General features: G+C 46.0%; 1 protein-coding gene across 7 annotated transcripts in view; it reads left to right on the forward strand.

Moving 5' to 3' along the window:
• Nucleotides 1–17099, forward strand: part of LOC100514786 (ATP-binding cassette sub-family A member 13) — a 348431-nt gene extending 331332 nt beyond the window's left edge. For 6 of the 7 annotated variants that reach the window (XM_021063898.1, XM_021063900.1, XM_021063901.1 and 3 more), the window contains 3 exons: nucleotides 12492–12597; nucleotides 14349–14486; nucleotides 15341–17099. In XM_021063898.1, coding sequence (XP_020919557.1) covers nucleotides 12492–12597; nucleotides 14349–14486; nucleotides 15341–15433 — 337 coding nt within the window. In that variant the 3' untranslated portion in view covers nucleotides 15434–17099. Of the gene's footprint in view, nucleotides 1–207; nucleotides 1010–12491; nucleotides 12598–14348; nucleotides 14487–15340 lie in introns of those variants that run through there. The other variant, XM_021063902.1, reaches the window with a different exon arrangement.

The raw sequence follows: 25230 nt of genomic DNA on the forward strand, positions 1-25230 counted from the left end.
GGTGGCTGCCGATCAGTATTTCACCTTAGTGAAATTCACTGAAATTCCACTGACACTGTGTGCCTCAGTGTGGCAGCTTTGATTTAATGTCTCCATGAACCATTGCTACAAACATAAAAGCCTTGATTAACATTGCATCACCAAATAATCAACTGGCTTCTTTAAAAATGACATTGATAATTCAGTGTATCGATGTCATTTTTACAGATGGGGAAGCGACGTTGTCCGCAAGCGCGCATACACTTCTGCTGTGAAGTGGAATTATCCACACCCTTTTCCAAAGCATCATGCCATTCCACTGCGTCTATGACCACTGCATTAATTCTCTTCGCTAGAAACGGCTCTTCTGAGAGAAAGAAGTCAGCATGGGTTCACCCCCGCGGATAGGCGACTTGTCATCATATTCGCCTTCGCAGTGTCGTGGTGCAAGAACACAATCAGTGCTGCCCTGAGGGTTTCTGATCTGCGAGCTCTTCTCACGCTGGACGTTGTGGGTGGATGCCTCGGGTCTCGACATTCAGATTACGAATGATGTCACCTAGGACTGTCACTTAACCAAAGGGGGCACGGCTTTCGTTTTCTTGTATATTCTTTTAAGAACCAGCAGACCGCTTCTGACTCGCCGTGAAGACAGAAAATGGAAGTGTTTGAGCGTTTGATTTTATTTTTTCGTGGATTTAGGCTTACGTCATGATTTCTATTCATTCACGTTGGTTGAATGCCTGTATCAAGAGACCAACACAGTGGTCTCAGGGAGCTCACGGTCTGGCGTCAGATGCACACAGACATAGGCACATAAACACCACACACTATGGAAATTGTTCTGAGAGGTTGGTAACCAAAACGCGGTGGGATGCAACCCAATTTATGTCATTGAATATTATTGAAGTGACAGGGTCCTGAGATGGAGTGATGAATAAGGCCTGGCCTGTTAAGAACAAATCAAACATGATATGAGACACTGTAAGTACTTCAACAAGGTTTCCAAGCTGGTGTTTCAGGTGACAGATTGCCGGGGCGGGGGCGGGGGCGGGGAGAGGAGGCATTTGCCAAGGGTATTCATGGGATGGGAGGAGGTGATGGGAGGAGGCGTGGAGAGAAATCATGCAAATCATGCTTGAGCACAGCTTGACTGACCCAGGTGCCTGCTGAAGAGTGGGACGTATACCTGAAGGCACGGAAGGTTCTTTGGGGTTGAACCATGGAAGGTTTAAATTCTGGGGTACAAAATTAGGGGACAAAGGGAAGCAACCAAAATGGGAGCAGGAATGGCCTATTTAAAGGCCACCTTTGTTCTTTAGCTGGAAGTTAAGGGGAACTGAAGTCGGCTGATGGCAGAGGACACGGGGAGAAGAAACCATTGCTGTAGGAGGCACTGCAGAAAAAATAACAGAGCATTAGAACTGACTGGTCTGGGGCTTCAGGAAGGGAGCCACCAGGGTGATCACCAGCCCGGGAGTTTGGGAGCTGGAGAGATGGGCATGCCGGGAGGGAAATTGGGAATTCGGGAAGGGGTGCGAGGGTGAGGGGACAGGTTCTCTGTGAGCCTGTCTGGGGCTTCACAGAGAAAGGCTGCTGGGTGCTGCCTGCATGCTTTTGCCATGGCAGAGGCAGGAAGGAACCCAAGTTGGTAGCGATTGCCACTCTCCTCTCGCGAGACAGAGGGATGGTGTGGCTGGACTCGTCACAGCATCACCTTAGCATGTATGAACATCCATATGAGAGGGCAAGGCTCCCACCCCCACTGCAACTTCAACCCAAACAGTCCTGAACTCAGGCCATTTTCCCAATGCTTTTTGTGTATTTTTTCACTTAATCCTTATCACATAAATAGCTATGGGTTTACTCACTTCATTGTAAAAAAAACATGGATCTAAAAGCAGTTGGCTGCAAACACAGAGTTACAATTTAACGAAGCAGCTTATGGAGTTCCCTGGTGGCTCAGGGGGTTAAGGACCTGGTGTTGTCACTGCTGTGGAGTGGGTTCAGTTCCTGGCCCAGGAACTTCCACGTGATATGGGAGTGTCCAAGAAAAAGAAGCAGTTTGCAAATTCAATTCTTGATTCATAAGTGTCTAATTCTTTTCACACTATGGCTGGTGCCCCAACTCCCCTTACCTAAAACTGAGAAAGTCACAGCTGTACCTCAGGCAGATGTCACAGGGAGTTCCGTGACGGAGACTCCAGGTTCCCCAGTTGAACTTGCTTCTGTTGTATCAACTGAGAAAACAGACTCTCTTCATCTTAAAACATGGACCGACTCCTCTTTGAAAGCCACTATGGTTTAATGAGACCACAGAGACATAGAGTCAGACTTGTATCACCATCCATAGGACTTTGAAAAGTCATTTAGCATTTGTGAAAGGTATCTTTTCCCTTAATGGGGACAGTCATACATATTTTTTTCTGCTATGAGGAGAGGGATACAGCAGTCAGGTCCCCACCTGAGGGCTGGGCTGTGACATCCTCTTTCCCTGAGATGAATGCACAGTTTACTCCCCCAGTTTTCTACTCGACTGTCACCTCTTCAGGAGGGTCTCTGGTATCTAGTCCACCTATTCATCGAAGCGTGAGGGCTCAGCAGCACGGCCACCTGGAAGTAGGCACCTTCTAGCTCTCGGGACCGCTGCACATGGCCAGAGATAAGGAAGAGGTGTCAGCAGCTTCAAGGATGTGAATTTGTAGGGAAGGGCGTGCAGTGTTTCTGCCCCTTCTTTCCTTCTCCCTGGCCCGAATGCAGATGTGATGGTTTGAGAGGAAGCAACCCTCTGGGACCACGAGGCAGCCTCAGCAGTGGAGGCCTGTGAGCAGAGCAGCACAGCAGAATGGGCCCAAGGGATGTCTTACCCGCTCTGGGCTGCCTGACTTCAGCCTTTAGACTTGCTAATATCCCTGCTGCTTGGGGTTTTCTGTCTCTGTCTGGGAATCTAAGCGGACTGCTACCATCTCTGACACCTGAACGTTAATGCGTTTCCCCAATTATTCTCAGTTCCTTCCCAATGGAAGGTAAATGCTCTCAGGGTAGGCCTTTGTTTTTGTTTATTACTGTATTTCTGACATTTGGGACAGTGCCTGGTACCTGACCTGTGCTCAAGGTACTTGCTGAACAAATAGGTGAATGAGTGAACAAATGCAAAATCCAAAGTGCACGAGGGTGGGTGGGGAGGCTTTGCTAAATGCTGTCTTCTTCCAGGTTGCTACTTCTGGACTCTAAAAAGGGGTTTAATTCTGATGAAACTGTGGAAGCACTCAGGCTCTGTCTCGCTTAATGAACAACTGCGAATAACAACAATCAACCCCTTTGATAAAGACGTCTGTGCAGGTCCCATTTATTTCTAGGGAGGTGAAGCCTCTTTCTCTAAAAACGCTGCATCACTGATTCTGAGTTGGTGCTTCTAGAAACTGGGCTCTTCCTCAGCTTCCACGTCAACGGGAGCGAGCACGTGCCTGATTCCGGCCTAATTGCTGCCACAGCCTTGGTGATACTTCTCTGTCCCCTGCTCTGCAGGAGAGCCACTGATGCATGCTGACTCACCTGGAACTACTATGCAAAGTGGACAGCAAATTCGTGCCATTTCAAAGCTCAGAGTCCACTGTGGGATTGTGCAGTCTGATGATAAACGCAGCCTAAGCACAGGAAGACACAGCCTAGCCAGGGAGATGGATTTCTGTTAGGTCAGAACTTTATTTCCTGTTTAAAATGATTCAAGGTAGGCTTTGGGGAAGTTTATTTATTCTGGGTTCAGTTAGCCCAGAATTTATGTGTTGGTCTGTGTGTGTGTGCTTTCAAAGAAAAAGCATGAACCCTCAATGTTTCATTGTTTCATAGTTTGGAAGCATTTTAAACATTTGATTCGGGGTCCTATTTTATCAAAATCATTTAAAAACACTTGCATGAGTTTGATTGTATTGCAAAAAGTAGCAACATGAAGTTTATAAAATTCAGGGGTTTTTTTTTTGTTTTTTGTTTTTTTTTTTGTCTTTTTGCCTTTTCTATGGCCGCACCTGTGGCATATGGAGGTTCCCAGGCTAGTGGTCAAATTGGAGCTGCAGCCGCCGGCCTACAGCACAGCCACAGCAACAAGGGATCCAAGCTGCCTCTTCGACCTACACCACAGCTCACGGCAATGCCAGATCCTTAACCCACTGAGCAAGGCCAGGGATCGAACCTGCAACCTCATGGATCCTAGTCAGATTCATTAACCGCTGCGCCACGACGGGAACTCCAAAATGCAGTGTTTTTTAAGATCACTGTCCATCCTCATGAAGCTGCAGGTTGGCTGGAGATGGGTGGGTCCAGGTGGTCCAGGGGGGCTCTGCCTTCGTGTCCCTCCTCCTCCTCCTGGGATCGGTGTCCAGGCGGCGGGGCCACGAGAATGGAAGGGCCACACGGCACAAGTATGATTCCAGCCTGAGGTCACATCACATCTGCCCAACCAAGTCACCCAGCTGGAGAAAAAGAATAGAAAGTAGCCAGAACAGAGAGGTTATGGGGAAGGGGTGCAGGTGTGGCAAGGTGCAAAGAAATGGAGCCATTTTGACAATCAACTACAATCCCCGTACATTTTGTTACCTCCCCCCCCCCCCAAATGTGGCCATCGTCTCTCTTGGCTTTTTAACAGAATTATTGAGCTATATTTCATGTGAAAACCACCTCTCCCGTCTGAAGTGTGACTCCATGCTTTACAGTGAGTGCAGCCCTCTCCCCGGTCAATTTGAGAACGTTTTCATCATCTCACAAAGAAACCCTGTCTCCTTAGTTGTCACCCTTCTATTCGCTCCACTTCTAAGTGCCCACAAATGTATTTTCTGCCTCTATGAAGCTGTCCTACTGACAAATACATGGAGTCACATAACGTGTGGGCTTCGGCGACTGGCGGCTTTCGCTTAGCGTAGTATTTTAAGCTTCGTCCCAGTGAGCAGAACTTCACTTCTTTTTATGGCCAGATGATACCCAGCACCTGGTTACCCACTGTCACTGAGCTTTGGGGTTGCTTCCGCCTTTTGGCTCTTATGTGTTCTGTTGCTGTCCGCAATCAGGGCTGAGTTTCTGTATGGACATATCTTTTTATTTCATTGGGTGTATACAGACCTTGGAGGGAAATTGTTGGGTCACATAGTAACTCTGTGCTTACCCGTTTAAGGAACATCAGACTGTTTTCCGAATTGGCTGCACCATTTTACGTACCCATGAGCAGAGAGTGAGGTTCCCGTTTCCCGTATCCTGGCCATTACTTTTAGTAGCTGTGTTATGTCGGCTGTCCCCATGGATGCTAAATAGTATCTCTCTGTGATTTTGATTTGCGTCTCCCTGAAGACTGGTGCTGTCGAACATATTTCCATGTGCTCGTTTACCCATTTGTATGTCTTCTGTGGAGAAATGCATACTCCTATGCCTTTACCCATTTAAAAAAAAAATAGGTTTTCTTTTTATTAGTGAGTTGAAAGAGTTGCGCATTCTAGCTACAAGTGCCCTATCAGTATATGATGTGTGAATATTTTCTCTCGGGATATTGTTTGCCTTTTCGCTTTCTTGATAACATCCTTAGAAGCACAGATGTTTTTTTAATTTTGATAAAGCCCAACTTCTCTATTTTTTTAAACTTTGTCGTTCACATTTTTTTGTGTCCTACCTGAGAATCCCGTGTGAAATCAGAGACAATGAAGGCCCTCTGGTCTGGTCTGAATGAGTCTAAGAGTTTGATATATTTAACACTTACATTTAGGTATCTGATCCACTTTGCATGTTTATCTGTCTGAGGTGGAGGCTCCCATTCATTCTTTTGCAGGTGTTACCCAGCTCACCCAGAACCATTTGAACGAAAAGGTTATTCTTCCCATTGAATGGTCCTGGCCACCTTGTCAAAAATCAGTTGGCCAGAGACCCACAGGTTTATTTCTGGTTTCTGTGACCCACGGAGCCATCCTGACGCGAGTACCACGCTAGCGTGATTATTATTGCTTTCGAGTAACTTTTGAAATTACTAAGTGTTAGTCTTTCGGTGTGTTCCTTCTTTAAAATATTGTTTTGGCTGGTCTAGGTCCTCTGCAATTCCATATGAATTTTAGAATCAGCGTGTAATTTCTACAGAGAATTCCATGGGATTCTGAGGGAGATTATGTTGACTCTGCAGATCAATTTGAGTGACATGCATTTCTGTTTCTTTAAAACTTTAATGTCTTTTAACAACATTTTCCAGTTATAAAATATAAATTTTGTACTTTTTGCTAAATTTAGCGTATTTTATTTATTTTGGTGCTACTGTCTATGGAATTTAAAAAAAAATTCATTTTCTGATTGTTCATCACAAGTGTATAGAAATGCAACTCATTGTCATGTTTTGATCTGATAGCCTGAAACCTTGCTGGACTAATGTATTAGTTCTTGGGGTATTTCATGGATTCCTTAGGCATTTCCATAGACACGCTCATGCCACTTATAATTTTCCATTTTCCTTTTCAGTATGGATGCTTTTTATTTCTTTTTCTTACGTAATTGCTCCAGGTAAAACCTCGTGCTGAGAGAGAGGGTGCCTTCATCTTGCTCCTGATGTTAGGAGGACAGTTCCCAGTTTTTCGTCACGAAGTATTATGTTAGTTGCAGGTTCTGCTCAGTATCCTTGGTGAGAAACTTCCCTTCTATTCCTACATTGTTGGGTGTTTTTATCATAAAAGTGTTAGAGTTTGCCAGATGTTTTCTCTGCATCTATGAGATGATCACATCAGCTGATTTTCAAATGTTAAACCAACCTTGCATTCCCACCGACACATCCAATTTGATCATGGTGTATCATTTCTTTCGTGTTTCTGTATTCAATTTGTTAGTACTTTTGTGTCCGTATTCATAATAGGTACCGGTCTGTAGTTTGTTTTTGTTTTTCTCTTCTGATGCCTTTATCCAGTTTGGTATCATGGTAACACTGGCCTCAGAAACTAAACTGGGGAGTGTTCTCCTCTTCTGTTTTTCAGAAAAATTTATGATCCCCATTTTTTGTTACAGATGATTTAGTTTTTTAATTCTTTTTTTTTTTTTTTGTCTTTTTATGACCACAGCTGCAACATGGAAGTCCCCAGGCTAGCGGTCAAATCAGAGCTACAGCTGAGGCCTACACCAGAGCTACAGCAACACTGGATCTGAGCCGCATCTGTGACCTATGCTGCAGCTTGTGACAACGCCAGATCCATAACCCACAGAGCAAGGCCAGGGATTAAACCTACATCCTCATGTACACTATGTCGGGTTCTTAACCCACTGAGCCCCAATGGGAACTCCTAGTTTTAAATTCGTGTTTGGAAAAAGTCAGAGTAATACTTGGAAAATATTTAGTTTCACAACCCATGTATCACTAGGTCTTCCCTGACCTCTGGAACCTTGGGAATATCTGCCTGATTTCAAGCCAGTGAGGGTTCGGCGTCCCCATGCCAAGGCCCTGTGACTTCTGGCACATCACCGTGTCCACATGCCCTGCGTGTCTGTCGCCTGCAGGATCCCACCTGAATGTCTGACTTGGTGTGGACCAAGTCGGCTCAGCGGTGTCGCTGTCATCATTCACCCTCAGACAGAGTAGTCCCGAGGGGCCTGTGAACTGACTTCCCTGAGGTTTGTTGAACGTGGAGCTGGGCGGGGCTGCTGGGGGGTCACAGAGCTTTCTGTCAGCCTGACGCCGGATGAAGAAAAGTGCTCAGAGATCATTTAAAAATGCAGGAAGCCAAACGAGGGCCCCAGTGTTACAAGGAAACACAACCCTGAAAACCAGATGGTGCTTGACTGCGGGTGACAAAGATCTTCGCAGCGGGAGGGGGCTTGTTTTTCCATCCTGCTGACCGTCGCTGTCATCTCATATGCTCTAAAATGGCCCCTTTCGGTTATTCCCCCAAAGAAAAGAAAACTTACAGAAACGTCCAGTACATTTTACTGTTCCGTTAGGAGAGAATATATTGTTCCCGTTACACTCACCTCCAACAGGGAATTTCATCCACTCATTCATCAGACAGGAACCAGACGCCAGGCAGAAGAGCCGGCAGGTCTGGCCTTGGAGCAGCTCTGCTGTAACAGGCGATAAACTAGAAGGATGCTCCCCATGCTGGATGCAGGAGATCAGGGAGCCATCCCAGGCCCCCCCCCACCGCCCCCCTGCGGGGCCTTGCCCAAGGAACACTAGCCCTGTGCTGAGGAAAGGCAGGCAGGGAGGGAGGCGGTGCGGGCAGAACGAGGCGGAGCTGGAGAGGAGGGCACCAGTCTTTAGCTGGCGGCTGGCGTGGCCTCCCACGTTGTGCGAGAGTCCTGCTGCCCTTTGCTGGTGGTGACTTTGACTCACCGTCTGAATTCTGGATCTGTGGCTGGTGGAGTCATTTCAGAAAGCAGCATCCTGGCTGTAGAGAAGCATCTTCATGGACAGAGATGTGTTAACAGGGGCCAGGCTTCTCTTTGCTGTGAAGTCCTGTCACCCACCCCCTGAGATCTTGACTCTAAGCTCAGAAGCTCACAGAGGCTCCCTTCAAAGTCACTTTCTTCCCAAGGCAGAATGCTGGCGCCAGTTGCCAAAGGGGGCTTTTTATTTGTCAATTGTCGGAGGCTCTCTGTACCTTAGTGCCTTCCATCCACAGCCTCAGGACCCTTCTGATTTACATCTGCGATGGTTAGAATGTTTTCTGAACCAAACTTAACTGAAGTTGAAACAATAAAGGCACTTGTGATGACAAGGCATAGCTCTGGAGCAAGAGGCCTGGGTGGTCCCATCTCTGCCAATAATAAACTGAATCCGGGAGCTCCCTTTGTGGCTCAGTGGTAACGAACCCAGCTAGTATCCGTGAGGACACAGGTTCAGTCCCTGGGCTTGCTCAGTGGTTTAAGGATCCGATGTTGCTGTGAGCTATGGTGCAGGTTGCAGATGCGGCTTGGATCTAGCGTTGCTATGTCTGTGGCATAGTCCCTAGCCTGAAATCTTCTGTATGCCATGGATGTGGCCCTAAAAAAAAAAGCTGAGTCCTAGTGAAAAAATCCAGACCTCCTTGGGGTTTGCAAATGCTGCATATTTGCATATGACAAAGAGGAAATGCAGTTTGTTCTGTTTTGTGCACAAGATGGTTTTAAGAGTGAAACGAACTGTTTATTGTGAAAGCGTCAATATTATTAAAGAATGCGGTGAGCAGGAACAATTAGGCAAGATCCCCTAGAATTTAATTGACCACCTTCCATCACTCAGCCAACCCCTCCTCACTCTCCCACTGGCTTCTTATTTTATTTTATTTTTATTAAAGTATAGTTGATTTACAGTGTTGGGTCAATTCCTGCTGTACAGCAAAGTGACCCAGTCATACATATGTATATACACATTCTTTTTCTCATATTGTCGTCCATCATGTTCTACCCCGAGCAATGGGATGTAATTCCCTGCCTTGTACAGGAGGATCTCACATCCAGCAATCCCACCCTCAACATCTATCTGGACAAAATTATAATTCAAAAAATACATGCACCCCCATGTTCATAGTAGCGCTATTCACAGTAGCCAAGACATGGAAACAACCTAAATGTCCATCCACAGATGAACGGATTAAGAAGATGGGGTGCATATATACAAGGGAATACGACTCTCTCACTGGCTTTTCAAATACATGTGTGTGTGTTACTCCATTAGTCCCTTGCTTGCTCTCCTGTTTTAGCGTGTATTCCGTGCATTACGTTGACTGTCTCTGGTACCCAAATGCTGTATCCCGCTAGTGGTCAAATACTTCTTATAGGCATCTTCACATCTTCACTGGCAGATAATGCTGTTTCTTTATCTTTCTCTAAGTACCAGCTTTGCAAATGAGGTGGACAGGACGGGTTGCCTGGAAATGTGAGAGGGATGAGTGAATATATAAACGGGTGTCTCCTTGGTTACTTTGAAATTACTAAGTTCTTGAAGACGCTGTATTTTTCCGGTTTTTCCGTCTAGATGTCTTACTGAGTATTCTAGAGAGATCCTGAGGAACTTGCCAATCCATTTCAGAAATATTTTCTCTTGAGCATCTTTTTAAAGAACTGTGTAATCCAGATTCTCTAAAGTAAAGCTGATGTGGTGGCTTAGCTCAGATGTAGCTTCATTTTGAAACTTTGTTAAACATTAGTACGCATGTATGCTTCTAGTGAGAATTGATTAGACCATTATTAAAATTTAGCGTGTGTTTTTAAAAATGCAGTAGGAGTGGATCTTTACGTATCTAAAAGAGAGGCAGCATCTTTGCTTACTCAGTATTGCCTCACACCCTTGTATAGTAAGTGCTTCAGATTAAGTTCTGATTTTTAATTTATTTTATTGCAGGATAGTTGATTTACAGTGTTGTGTTAATTTCTGCAGTACAGCAGAGTGACTCAGTTAGGCACATGTATACATTCTTTTTCAAATTCATTTCCATGATGATTTATCACAGGATCCTGGATAGAGTTCCCTGTGCTGCACAGCCGGACCTTGTTGTCCATCCATCCTACAGACAGCAGTTTGCCTCTGCTCACCCCAAACTCCCGGTCCTTCCTGCCCCCAAACCCCACCCTTGGCAACCCCAAGTCTGTTCTCTTACGTCTGTGAGTCTGTTTCTGTTCTGTAGATGGTTCATTTGTGCCATATTTTAAATTCCACATGTAAGTGATGTCTTATGGTATGTGTCTTTTCTGGCTGACTTGCTTCATTGAGTATGATAATCTCTCGGTCCATCACGTTCTAATTTTTCATTTGCTTTATCAACGTTCCCCTAATAAGTTGTGAGCTTCTTCATGCTGAAGGGAGTGTTCTTTCATATGGGCCACGTCCTGCGCAGAACCTCAGTTTCACCCAACGTTTGTTTACGTAACTTCCTCAATGCCAGATGCTGTCCCCCGTGAATGCGAGAGTCGATCCGTTCAGTCCTCTGAGGCTCTCTTCAGGGAGCTGGTGTCATCAGCCCATTTGCTAGAGGAGGCCACGGGGGTGAGCCAAGTTGCCTCACACTTCCAGTGGATCGAGGGAGGGGCTGGATCACGCCCAGGCTGTCCAGGCGCATCAGTCCCCACCCTCAGCATCATAGCCACTGGAGCAGACTCCCATCTCCGTCATCCAGCAGCTCTGGACTGTACTTGATGTGCGGAGCCCGCTGAGAGCTCTCTGAAGGGCGGGGACCCCTGAGACAGCCCCGCACCGGGATGCAGCCTCAGCTCTTCCCTACGCGGGCACTGGTGTGCACACCCACTTGAGGGGGATTCCTGGAGGCTGAACTAGGTGACCCTGGTTAATCAGCAGCACCGCAGTGGACACGGGCTCCCCCCTGTGCTGACGCAGGGGTCGGCCTGCAGGGAGTCTCCAGAGGGCTCAGGTGCTTCCCTGGCCGCATTCCTCTGTGTTTTGTCAGTGGCCTTGACAGCCTCTCCCCTGAGTGGCGTCGAAACCATCAACTGGAAATCACTGGAGACAGTTTGGGTCACACACAGATCTCAGGGGAGTTGTGAGATCAGGGCAGGAGGCTGGAAGAGAACGGGGCCTTGGATCCCTGGGTGCTCACAAGGCTGATCCCTGGGCAGAAGCAAACTCACTTTCTCTTTGGCTTCTTCTTCACCAGGTAGACGCGCCTGAAAAACGATTTGAGCGTGTTCGAGACACTCTCATTTATAGAAAAGTCCCTTCGATGTAACACAGCTTTTTCCCAGCAAGGCTTTGTAATGAAGATGCAGACAAGGCTATGGTCAGGCCATGTTTACATTCATCCATTCATTCACTCAACTAATATTTATTCTGGGTACTCCCCAAGGTAGACGCATCAGAGAACAAAATCAACAAACAGTGCTGTCATCATGATGTGTCTGTGTATTTGTTTTTTTTCAGCAGATCTTCTCTGAGATGTGACCTTGTGCCCAGCCCCATGCTGGGCTCTGGGGGCGCAGTAGAACAAAGTGCATCATTTCTGGAAGGCCCAGTCATCTTTGGAGGCTAGGGTTTGAGGTGGTGCAATGGTGTGACTCTAACCCCAGGTGTGGTCAGACGGACTGACTGCATCCCTGCAGCCACGGAGCCCGTGGGTTGAAGTACAGTTGGGGGTTGTTTGATGTGATGAAGGAAGCCTGGCTCAGTTCCTTCCACGTTCCTGTCCATCTGTCCCCAGCTGTACTTTCGTCTCTACAGCCCATGAAGCTGGACCGTTCTCAGGGTTTGTCTCCAGCCTCGCTCTGAGTTCTTGTCTCAGCACTTGGCTGTCACAGGCTGCATTTTCACCTCCCCTCTTTTGTGGGATGGGGTCGATTCCAGGATTTGCTCATTTTTAAAAAGATAAATTGGTGTCTGTGTCAATGCATTACAGCAGATTGTGTAACTGACTTATAATCAATTCCTGAATATTATATTTTTGAGAATACAAAGTCTTCTGACAGGCCGGAGGGGTTACTTTCTTCTGCTGCCTTCCTGGGAAGATGGACTTAGAATTTAGCCTTCTTACATCCCTACACTAGTAACCATATATATATTTTTAAATTCAAACCCCCAGGTTTGGTGATGGTTATACAGTCAAGATTTGGCTCTGTAAGGATGCAAACCAACACAGCGCTGTTTCTGACTGCTTGAAGCTCTATTTTCCAGGAATCCAGTTTAAGGTAGGGTTAATATTGCTTTTTCGTTTTGCGCTGAAAACATTTTATAAATGCTTTTGGTTTTTTCCCCTGTTATTCTATGCTGTCAAAATATGTTGTCTGTTTTCCTGTCCTCATTGCCAAGTACAGACCACAGCCAACCCTCACCCCCAAGAAATCACACGGACAGGCTATTACCTGACCTCTCCAAAGGATAAGCCTAGGGTGGCCCAGAGTAGGCTGCCTGCGGTTGCTCCTCCTCCCCTTACCTGTGGGCGCATTCATCACACGATCCACTTTGTTTAGGATGGAAGATGACGAAAGTTAATCGCTTCCACGCATTGGCTGTGGGGATTGTAGGTTCAGGGGTTCAGCATTGATTTGCAAGAAGTGCCCTGGGTTCATCATCACGGTCCTCTGCAAACTTGCTGCCAGGTGTGGTCCCTGAACCAGCAGGGTCTTCATGCCCTGGGAGCAGGTGGGACCTGCAGAATCCTGGTCCCCAACCTACCGAATCCAAACCTGCATTTGAACAAGGGGGCTCGGCAATTCCTGGCACGACTGTCTGAGAAGCATGGTCTGCGATTCTCTTGGATGACCCTGTGGTTCTAGCTTGTCAGAACTTCTAAGATGGTGTGGTCCTCAAAGTAGATATGGCTGGAGTTCCCGTCGTGGCGCAGTGGTTAACGAATCCGACTAGGAACCATGAGGTTGCGGGTTCGGTCCCTGGCCTTGCTCAGTGGGTTAAGGATCCGGCATTGCTGTGAGCTGTGGTGTAGGTTGCAGATGTGGCTCGGATCCCGGGTTGCTGTGGCTCTGGTGTAGGCCGGCGGCTACAGCTCCGATTCCACCCCTAGCCTGGGAACCTCCATATGCCGCGGGAGCAGCCCAAAGAAATAGCAAAAAGACAAAAAAAAAAAAAAAAGTAGCTATGGCTTATCGATCTCACCAGCAACCATGGAGTACAGTCCTACCAGGTGAGGAGGCTGCTGTCCAGGTCTCAGGTGTCCGTGCCTTGGTACCACTCTGAACTAGCCTGGAAGCCGTTACTGGTGTCTCCAGTTTGCACCTGTGAGATTGAGGCTCACGACCGTCGAGTGTCTTCCCAGGAGCTGGGAGCTCAGGTGTGAAGTTCAGGTTCCCATGTGTCTCGGGAACCTAAGCCTCCCCCTTCTCAGCCGCTCTAGGCATCTTCTTCCCTTCAGAGAGGGCTTCCCTGAGCTTGGGAATGAGGAGTGGGGCATGAAGGAGCAAAACAGCAACTCCCCCCAGCAGGGGCACCTCATATCAAATATGCCTCATGGCGGAGTTCCCGCTGCAGCATAATGGGATCGGCAGCATTTCTTCAATGCTAGGACACAGGTTTGATCCCTGGTCTGGCAGGTTAGGGATCTAGCATTGCCATGAGCTGTGGTATAGGTTGCAGACGTGGCTCAGATTCCGTGTTGCTGTGGCTGTGGTGTAGGCCGGCAGCTACAGCTCCAATTCTACCCATAGCCTGGGAACTCCCATATCCCATGGGTGCGGCCCTAAAAAGACAAAAAAAAAAAAAAAAAAGGGAAACTCCTTCCTGTAAAACCCAAATACGTCTCATGGTGAATTGTGGTCAGTGGACATTCTTTGGAGACTCACAAAACTGATCCAAACACACCTCATTGGTATTGAAGTGTGCGGTTTGAAAAAAGATCATTCATTTGTCAATTACAGGTAATGGGAAGGATTTTCTTTAATGATTCCTAATCATGTGACACCCCCCCCTTTTTTTTCGCTTTTAGGGGCAGCACCTTAATTTATTGGAATATCTTGTGCCCAAAAGGTGGGGATGCTTGGCGGACCTGTTCACTGTTCTAGAGACCAATAAACACTCCCTGCGTATTGAACACTACTCCGTTAACCAAACCACTTTGGAACAGGTATGGTACCTTGAAGGCTGCACCAGGTCGTGTTTGGCTGGGTCTTATGGCCTCTACTCCAGCCCGTTTTAAAATGAGCCAGGTTACTTCCTGAAGTCACTGTTGCTTTTATTAACCACTGTTTGAGTTCATAAAATTCTGAGAAAGACGCCACTGTGAGGGCATCTGCTTACTGTGTGCTCTCCACTCAAGACGCATGTTCAGCGGAGCTCCGTCTGCTCACGATTTCATTGGTGACTCAGGACGCAAGTCAGGCCCCGTGAGTCTCCCGCCTCCATGTCACCCCCACCCCATGATTTAGGGGCTCCATTTAGCAAATGAATGCTGGATAACTTGGGGAAGAAAAGTGCTTCGTTCACTAAGAGTACCAGAAGGAAAGATGAAATCACAGCTCAAGCTAAAGCCCTGCTTCAGGCATCAGGAATTTCCCAGAGATTTATTCATTGTTCAGAAATGTTCATCACTCCTGAGTCCTTAGAAGATTTGCCTGTTTATGGCAATTTAGGAAGGGGTGATGTGAATGAAAGATATTTTTTATCTTTCCTTTCATGGCCATACCTGTGGCACATGGACGTTCCTAGGGTTAGGTGTCTGATGGGAGCTGCATCTGCTGCTTACACCACCTCTTGCAGCAATGCTAGATCCTTAACCCACTGAGCAAGGCCAGGGGTCAAACCCACATCCTTGCGGACACTATGTCAGGGTCTTAACCCAATGAGCCACAGCGGGAACTCCAGGTGGATTATTTTTGATTCTTAGGAGAAGTCTGGCAGTACTTTGAGATGTTCCTTGTAATAGTGGAGAACAAAATGTTGAGTGTTCTAAGTCACAATTAATTTCATTATTTCTTCCAGGTATTTATTAATTTTGCGACTGAGCAGCAAAGCCCACCAGCTTGTCCTGATCTGTCCGCTGACCACCACTGCCCACAGCATCTGCCTATCTAGGCACTAATGAAGACATTTGTCAGGGAAATTAAGCCTTGTCATTTGTTATAATTAATATTCAAAGATCAGAGGAGCGAGTGGGCAGCAGAGGAGCAGGAAGATAGTCAAATTTCCTTCTCTTCTCCCTTTTCTACTTTGAAACTCTTTGCTAATTAATAACTAACAGTGTCCTTCTTTTCTGCAGACTTTGGAGCAGTTTCTCTGATTTAGTTACTTTCTCTGCCAAGCCCAGGGGGGGCCAGCTTCCTGGGACACAGGCAGGAAGGGACTGACCTCCTTCTGGAGCTGGAAAGGCCATCAGAGGCTGCCCGTGTCAGACAGTCCATGTGACGTTTAAGAAAACCAAGGCCCCCAACTTACTTGTATAGGGAATAGTACCAGAATTTTTTCTATTTTTGTCATCTTTCTACTAGGTCATGCTTACACGTATCTAAATAATCATTCAGGATTTAAATGCACACTTTCTCTAATCCTAGATGACATTATAATGTGGTATAAGATGAAAACATACCTTTTTTTTTTGTACAAAACATACTTTTAAAACATGGGAATTAAAAAGCTTTTTAGTCAACCCTTTAGCAAAATTAATTAAATTTAACGTGGTACTCTGTATCATTTATAAAATATTTTACCAGAATTTCACAGATTGTAAATTTAGGGGAATACAGAAAGAACTGTAATAAAGATATATTTATTTTCTTTTTATTTTCTGGACTAAAAATTGCTACTCCTAAAGTTATCCTAACTGAGTAGCTTTCCAAGTGTGTTGGTCCCGCCTTAGAGCTGCAGCAGTGTCTCCCAGGAGCTTGGCAGACATGCAAGTTCTCAGGCGCCCACACGTGATGAATCTCAGACCCTGGGGTGGGAGCCCCACAGCCTGGGTTTAAACCCCACCCCTCCCACCCTAGTTTCTTATGAACATTCCAGTTTGAAAACCAACCACCCAAGGATACATGTAGTTACTTTCTAGTTCTGCAAGCAAAATTAGCTCAATATGTAGTAAACACTAATTTTCAAATAATTGTTGCATTTCTAAAATGGTATCATCTCAGAATTAGTGTCCTCAAAGTATTTTCAGATGTAAAGTTCTAAGAGGTGATTCGAAAAGCCTACGTGAGTCTGACAGTGTGCATTTTATAGTTAGTAAAATGTATAACATCAGTGTGTCTGCTACGCAAAGCGGTTTCCAGTCGGACGGGTCTGAGTTGAAATATTTCTCAACCTTCTTGGAGTGACACTTTTCCAGCATCCCAGTGGGTGGCTGTACTGACTTCCTTTTAAAATCTAACCTTAGTCAATTAAGTTTTTGAGTGATAGTGGCTTGCGATAAAAGGAAAACTTTTGGGGACATTTCTTTGCTGAAGCACGATTTCGTTAAAATACGTCTTTCCTAGATAGAATTCTGTACTAGAGGTATTTTTAAATGGTAAGGATTTAAGCCAATCGTGGATCATTTTGATGTGACGATTTTGTTTCATATATATCACGCAGATTATGCTTTCCTAAGAAGTTACCGTTAAGGGTTCTATGATTTTTCCCCCAGTCCGCACTGTCTCGTTGTCAGAATGGAAGAAGTAATCTGCTGTTGTTGTTGTTGATCATAAATAAAATTTGTGAAACACGACCCTGTTTATATTGCCATGAATAAATGAGACGACCTTTAGTTCAGCCTGATTCTTGGGATGTGGTTGTGTCTTTGCCAGCATATTTCCTTTCATCTTTAGGGATTTAATTTAATTTTGGTAGAGAGGAAATGAAACTACTACATCGTTTAAAGCTTGAAAAGGTTAAAATTTAATTGAGTTTTACTTTGCTGTGCTCTGCTCTTAGGGATTCTTTTCTAGGCTTTGCGCTGCTATGTTCTTGAAGTCTATGCTTCAAGGTATGCCTTTGAACAATAAACAGGAAGAAAAAGAGAGAAACCCAACGAGCTAAAACGCCATATCCCGGAAGACTGGACACAAAAGGTCAAATCTTATGTTGATGTTGAAAATGCCATTGCATTTCTAAGTCATGCAGATATGTTATGCCTTTGGAGTTAAGCATTTGTCTTAAGACTTTGGGGCTTACGTTCACACAACTGAGACTTTTATTAAACAAACTACCATCTTTGGAAAGCATTCTGAGTGGAGAACTTTGTAAGGCAGAAACAACTGTGATTGTTCCAGTTCTTCTGATCAGACTTTTGATATATAGTTTATCTTTACCTGGATATTTAAATAGGTCATGCATTAAAGCCCTCATGCAGAATTAAGGGTGTAACGAGCAAACAAGTATATTTTTAGAATAGTAAAGAGTAGGAACTTTGGAGTTCCCATTGTGGCTTAATGGGTTAAGAACCAAACTAGTATTCATGAGGAGGTGGGTTTCCATCCCTGATCTCAGTGGGTTAAGGATGTGCGGTTGCCATGAGCTGCAGTGTACGTCCCAGAGGCGGCTCGGACCTGGTGTTGCCGTGGCTGTGGCTTAGGCCTGCAGCTGCAGCTCCGAGTGGACCCCTATCCTAGGAACTTCCATGTGCTGCAGGCATGGCCCCAAACAACAACAACAACAAAAGAGTGGGGACCTTAAACGTATAGTTGGATTGATTTAGTGAATATGGAATTAAACAGGGCTCCATACGATCCCTCCCAGACATCTTACCAACACACAGGTCCCATCGCCATCCTCCACTCTCAGTGTTCCTGAGTGGCACGTGAATACTTCAGCCTAGTCACAGACTTTCCTACCCAGATGGGGGATACAGACATTTTAAATTTCCAAACATGTGTGACTGTGTTTCCTCCTTTGGCTCTTGCCTGGGTTTCGTGTAGGTCCAGCTCGGTGACGGTTTTTCTAGAGTGTGTTTATGGTATGACGGTTTTTCTAGACTGTGATGATGGTGTGACGGTTGCTTTTCTAGAGTGTGCTTATGGTATGACGGTTTTTCTAGAGTGTGCTTATGCTGTGACGGTTTTGCTAGAGTGTGTTTATGGTGTGAGGGTTTTTCTAGAGTGTGCTTATGCTGTGACGGTTTTGCTAGAGTGTGTTTACGGTGTGACGGTTTTGCTAGAGTGTGTTTATGGTGTGATGGTTTTGCTAGAGTGTGTTGACGGTGTGATGGTTTTGCTAGAGTGTGTTTACGGTGTGATGGTTTTGCTAGAGTGTGTTTACGGTGTGCTGCACCTCAGTTTCTCACCCTGGTCTTGTTGCAAGCCCTTTCTGTCACCCCTGCGAGCCTGCACACAGTCATTCTCTCAGTTAACGTGATCCGCCCCCTCTCTGTGCACAGATAGACATGGGGACGGTAAGTGCGATGTGGTGGATTAAGAGTGGAAAAGCCACAGCCCTTGTCCTCAAGGAGCAGGCAGTCAGGTGGGGACAGTGAGGTGCGGCCTGTGAGCAGTGAGCCCACCCTGTTTTCTAGCCAAGGGTGTGGGAACTCATTCTGTGAATCCTTGCCTCCGACGGGGCCTTCGCAGTTGGAGAACAGGAAGAAGGATCTTGGGCGTTTAGGAAATATCAGAGCAAATCAGCAATAGTCAGTGAGCAATGGATATTTGCCTGTTACTCTGGAGGAAGCTGAGTAATGATTCCAAAGGCAAGTCTGTGTGTCCAACGCACAGTGAGACCAAACAAGCCAAAACGGAGTTTGGAGCAGAGAAAAGTTTATTGCAGGGCCATGCAAGGAGCTGGATGGTTCATGCTCCCTAAAGCCCTGCACCCTCCGAAAGGCTTCAGCAGCGCACTTTTAAAGGCGAGGCGACCGAGGGCGAGGTGGGTTGTTGCAGACTCTTCTTGGTACTGGAATCCTTTGTTCTTGCAACTGTCCACGGAGGTCAGGTCACGATGTTTCTGCAAACCTCTGACAACACAAAGGGTATTCTCTGTTTTGCAGCTTTTTAGCTCTATATCAACAGAAAACTTATACCCCTAAAGGTCAGAGCCTTGAGAATGGGCTCTCCCATGTAGTTCAGGCAAGAGCAATACAATATAAAAATTAAAATAAAAGAAACAGGTCTACGATGAAGTCAGATCTGTCCTTTCCTATTACACTTTAGAACTCAGCTCAACATCTTTAGAATTTCCCCTTATCTTCCAAAGTGGCTGCTGGAGCTCTAGCTATCACAGTATCCAGAGAAGCAGAGTAAATAAATAACTAAATAAATAAATTAGATTAAGGGGGGAAGTGCACCATTTAAAGTGGTCTTCTGGGCATTCCCGTTGTGGCTGAGCAGGTTAAGAACCAACTATTAACCATGAGGATGCAGGTTTGATCCCTGCCCTTGCGCAGTGGGTTAACAATTTGGCGTTGCTACAAGCTGTGGCATAGGTCACAGATGCAGCTTGGATCTGGTGTGGCTGTGGCTGTGTGTAGGCCAACAGCTGCAACGTTGATTTCAGTCGTAGCCAGGAAACTTCCATATGCTGTGGGTGCAGCCCTAAAAAGAAAAAAATCTAATAAGAAACAAAAAGTAAAGAGGTCTCCTGGCTTATATGACATTGGCCAGAAATAATGACATGGCCATAATTTAGCAAGAAATGTTTGGGCACTCCAATTCTACCTGTAGCCCTAAAATGAAATGAGGGTTCTGATTTTATGCAAGAAAAACAAAATAGATACTGGATAGGCAGTCAGTAAGTTCTACGACAGGAATGCATAACACGTTTTGTGGCCATTTCACATGAGAAGGGAGTGAAATCAATTTGGGGCATGTTGAGTGGACTGGGTAATGTCAAATTACATGACCATCTGCAGGCAGCCCAGGGTCTAAGAGCACTGCAGTTTTCAGGATTAGAGTAGTATGTTAACCTCTGTATATCAGATGCCATTCATATTTATAAAGATTACATCAAGTTGAATGCAGTAAATAAGAAAAAGAAAGAATTCTATGGATATTTTCCATCTGGGGTAAATAAATAGCTTTGTCATCTTCTCACAGTGAGAATTCCTACTGAGAACTTAATGGATAAATTTTTCTTGCTGGAAAGGGTTTCAAATTGCTGAAAGAAGTCAGAAGCATTTTTCTTAATTATTTGCTATTGCTTGTGATTGCATAGGAGACATTTCACTATCTTATCAGTAAATTTATCACATTTTTCTTTACATGAAAGTGTTTTAAGGAAAAATGGAGTCTACTGAGTTAAAGACACATTTCAATCCCAGCAAAATTTCCTGGTTAAAAAATGCATCGAGAAGTTGCATGATTCTGTATTTCTTTCAAATAGAAGGCATTGCTGTGAATGCCATACTTACCATGGCATTTACGTTCTGGGGTGCATGACTTGGTCTGCTGAATTCCATCAGTTACCAAATTGTAAGGATATATTCAGTTTATGGTTTTGTTCATTAAATATGGGGATGTAACTTCAGATAAACCCTTCGTGTGAGGTCCTGATGCGTGATGATTTTGGCTTCTCACCTGTTCATAATCACCCCCAGCGTCATACCGGGATGAGCTCTACCAAACGTAGTCGAATGAAAATTCCATTCGTTTTTGCATAAATGGAACCGAATCAGGGTTAGGAGCCAGGGCAAGGCAGCATGTCCAGGGGAAGGCCACCAGCTGGGCATCCAGCTCCAGTCTGATCCTCGTCGGGCTCTGCTTCCAGCTCACGTCTCATCTTCTCCAGTCTACTGTGTGATGACCGTTGCTCTTCCAAACCTGAAAGTATCGGAGTCTTTTCTCTGGAGTTCCTCTGTTTGAAAAGCATTTCCCCTCTCTCCTGGCTGAGTGAAATGCTGTAAAATTAAGGGCAGTGGAAAGACAACAGGGTCTAGAATCAGAAAGACCTATTTCAAGTCTTGCCCCTTTCACCTGAGAGTGTGAGACCTCAGAGGGTCTTCCCCCACCTCCCCCAGCCTCACTTCCTCTTTGTGAAGGATGCAGGGGGCATCTCCAGCTCAGAGGGCTGTTCTGAGGGTCAGATTGGATCCTTAGTGTAAAAGCTCTTTTCACGACTGTCTGGCATGGTGTGCCCATACAGTGGTGCCAGCCACTCTGTCATTCAGTCTCGAGGCAGGGCCCCACTGTCATTCGGAGTCTGCTCAGATCCACCTCTTAGAGTAATGAAAATAAAAACAAAAGTAAGCAAATGGGACCTAATTAAACTTAAAAGTTTTGCCCAGCAGAAGAAAACCATAAACAAAATGAAAAGACAACCTACAAAATGGGAGAAAATATTGCACATGAAGCAGTTGACAAGGGATTACTATCCCAAATATGGAAATACCTTCTGCAGGTCGCTATTAAAAAATCAAACAAGCCCACCACAAGTGGGCAGATCTAAATAGACATTTTTCCAAAAAAGACATACAGATGGCCAAAAAAAAAAAAAAAACACCAACTGCACATGAAAAGATGCTCAACATCACTAATTAATAGAGAAATACTTTTCAAAACTACTCTGAGGTACCACCTTACGCAAGCCAGAATTGCCATCATCAAAAAGTCTACAAACAATAAATGCTAGAGAGGATGCTGAGGAAAGGGAACCCTCCTACACTGTTGGTGGGAATGTAAATTGGTGCAACCACTATCGAAAACAGTATAGAGGTTCCTCAAAAAACTAAAAGTAGAACTACCATGTGATCCAGCAACCCTACTCCTTGGTACCTATATGGAGGGAATCATTTTCAAACCATAATTTGAAAAGATGCATGTACCTCAGTGTTCACTGATGCACTGTTTACAATAGTCAAGACATGGAAGCCACCCACATGTCCACCAAGAGAAGACTGGATAAAGAAAATGTGGTCCATATGTACAATGGATTCTTACTGAGCCATGAAGAAGAATGAAAAAATGCCATTTGCAGCAGCACGGATGGACCTAGAAACCATCCCACCAAGTGAAGTTAGTCAGACAGTGAAAGTCAAACAGCATATGAGATCACCTATATCCTAAAAAAGGATGCAAATGAACTGATTTGCAGAATAGAAACAGACTCAGAAAAACTTAGGGTCACCAAAGAGGCCAAGCAGGGGGCAGGGATGGACTGGGGTTTGGGATGGGCCTGTGAACACTGTGGTATAGGGCCTCGTTGGCTGACGGTGACCTGCTGTACAGCACAGACACCTGTACCCAATGTCCTGTGATCACCTATGTGGAACAGAATCTGAAGGAGAGTGGGTGTGTGTACGTGTGTAACTGAATCACTGTGTTGAACAGTAGAAATTACCACGACATTGTAAAAAACTATAAAAACGTCTGGGCTTTGCTGGTATATGCTAGCAACACAGACTAGAGAGTTTATTTAACTGTGATTCCGTTTTTACCTAAAATATCAGAATAAGGGCTGTGGGGGGAATCAGGTACGATAACACATGAGAACCGGCAGGCTGTGCACACTTAATAAGCACTATTATTACGAGTGCGTTAGTCAACCAGGGTGGCCATAACCAAACACCTTGGGCTGGGTGGCTTAAACCACAGAAATTGACGTCTCCCAGTTCTGGAGGGTGGAGGTCCCAGATCCCGGAGCCACAGGTAGGTCTGGTCCTAGACGTCTTCTCCTGCCGGCAGGGCTGCCGGCTGGCCGAGCGCACAGCCGGCGTGAGCTCTGGGAGAAAACAAGCTTGCTGGTTTCTCTTCCTCCGTGGGCACTAACCCCGTGGGACCAGGGCCCCATGCCGTGGCCTCGTTCCGCTGTCATCACGGCCGTGATGGCCTGTCTCCAAGGACACTCACACTAGGGGGTCAGGGCTGCAACACACAGAGGGAGACACAAACAATCGGTCCAACCTGTCTTATTATGTAATTATTATTTAAAAGTCCAACAAGAATCATCACCTCCCTCTCCCCCCTTTTTTTTACTTTTTAAGCACTTCCAGTGAAGGGTGGTTGAGGTACAATATGCTGTGTTCATTTCTACTGTACAGCAAAGCGACTCGATGCGTGTGCGAATATGTCGGTTGTCTGTGTTCTTCTTCATGTTCTTTTCCGTCACAGTTTGTTGCAGGATACTGAGTAGAGTTCCCTGTGCTTTCTCCATCCTGCGCATCTTAGGGTTTAGCTGCGGATCCCCAGCTCCCAGGCCCCCCTCCCCACCCCCACCTCCCTGGACATCATCCTGTTTCTAAGCCTGTCTTTGCTTCCCAGGAGTGAGTTCCTGTCCGTAGTTGCCTAGGTCATTATGCAGAGATCCACTAATGATGCACGTATACGTATTTCCCAGCACAAGGCTCAAGTGACTTGCGTCTTGCTATCCCTGACCTCAGCCGCGTGATTGGAAATACCTAAACTGTGCAGGTGGCCCAGGCGCTTCTGTTTTCAGTCTTTCTGCGTTTCCTTTCAGACCCTGCGATGGCTGTGTCTTCATGTTTGCTCATCTGTCCCCTCCGTGTTGAGCAGAATTCAGCTGTTGCTCTTAGTTATTTTTCATCCCAAGACATTGTAGTTTTCACTTTCAGAAATTCAATTTGGGTTTTATTTTTTATGTCTCCTACGTCTTGTACTTTGCTGTGCTCTGCTTTCTCGAATATATCAAAAAAGATTATACTGCGTGTAGAAATATCCTTGCTACCGTGTTTCTGTCAGCGGCATCTCTTTTTGGATCAGCTTTGATTGATTTTTATGTTCCCTTTCCTATCTGAAAATGTTTAATTAGATGCCTGGCGACATTCTAACTTGACTTTGTTGACTTCTGTATCTCCTTTTACTTTAAACAATACTTCATTTTTATTCAGTGAAATCACCTTGAAAGAGTGGGGTGTCTTTGAGACCTGTTTTTTCAGTGTTGTCAGACTGAACCGGATCAGCGTTTAGTGTTACCTGCGCCCTTCTCGAAGCAAAACCCTCCCGTGGGGTCACTCGTCCCGAGTCACTGTGTACGGTTTCTCCCACCTTGTCGGTGGAAGCGCCAGCCACCCTGGCCTGAGCGAGGTTTTTTTTTTTAAATTAATTCATTGTGTTGTGTTTGCATCAGAGTATCGTTGATGTTCAGTGTTGTGTCCGTTTCTCTTTACAGCGTAGTGACAAGGGGGAGGGTGGGGGTGGACTTGGAGTTTGGAGTTGGTATTTGCAAACTGTGGTATCTGGAACGGGGAAGCAGTGACGTCCTCCTCTGCGGCAGGGGAACTACATCCAGTGTGTGACTGGGTCGCGGGGGGCGCTCTGATGGCTCCGCCTGCTCGTTTTAGCTGGGTGTGCCCAAACGTCAGGCACTTTCCTCAGTGTGGCACTGCTCATCCTCTGCACACCCTGGAGCCCAGGATCCAAGCTGCGGGTTCCCTCTCCCCGGCTCTGAGCTGGGCCAGCTCTAATCTTGTTCACCGCAGCCTCCTCTCTCCATCCCCTGCCCTCAGGGCCACCCCTGGGCTCCATCTGCGTTCCTCTGCCGCCGCCACGGCCCGGAATCCTCTCCAGGCAGGAAGCAAGGGCGGCTGGCGGGTTCTCGCTGGGCTCTCTAATGTCTGAAAACCACTGCTATGTTATGTCCCCTTCTTTCTAGTTCTTTCTGGTGGGAGGGCAATGTGATTCCTTCATCCTATTAGAAGCAAAATTATCTCTGTATAGATCATTTTGGCAGAGGAGAGTAAATAGCTGGCAGTGACACCACCAGGGCTTTCCAAACAATAAGGCACAGTGAACTTCACTTTGTGGCACCAGGAGACTAGCCCAGGGACAGAGAGCACAGGATCATCTCACCAGAGGACACAGCCCTTTGAACTGCCCCTGAACTAAGGAGCAAACCTTACTTCAAGATGTCCAGCACAGGTCTGACCAGACTAAGGACTCTAACGTGACAGGCGGGGACAGGGGTGACCGCCCGCCATTCTGCTTGTGACCTTCCATTGAATTCCCTTCGTCTTTGTG

This window comes from Sus scrofa, chromosome 9 (genome assembly GCF_000003025.6).
Source record: "Sus scrofa isolate TJ Tabasco breed Duroc chromosome 9, Sscrofa11.1, whole genome shotgun sequence".
In the NCBI taxonomy this organism is placed as follows: Eukaryota; Metazoa; Chordata; class Mammalia; order Artiodactyla; family Suidae; genus Sus; species Sus scrofa.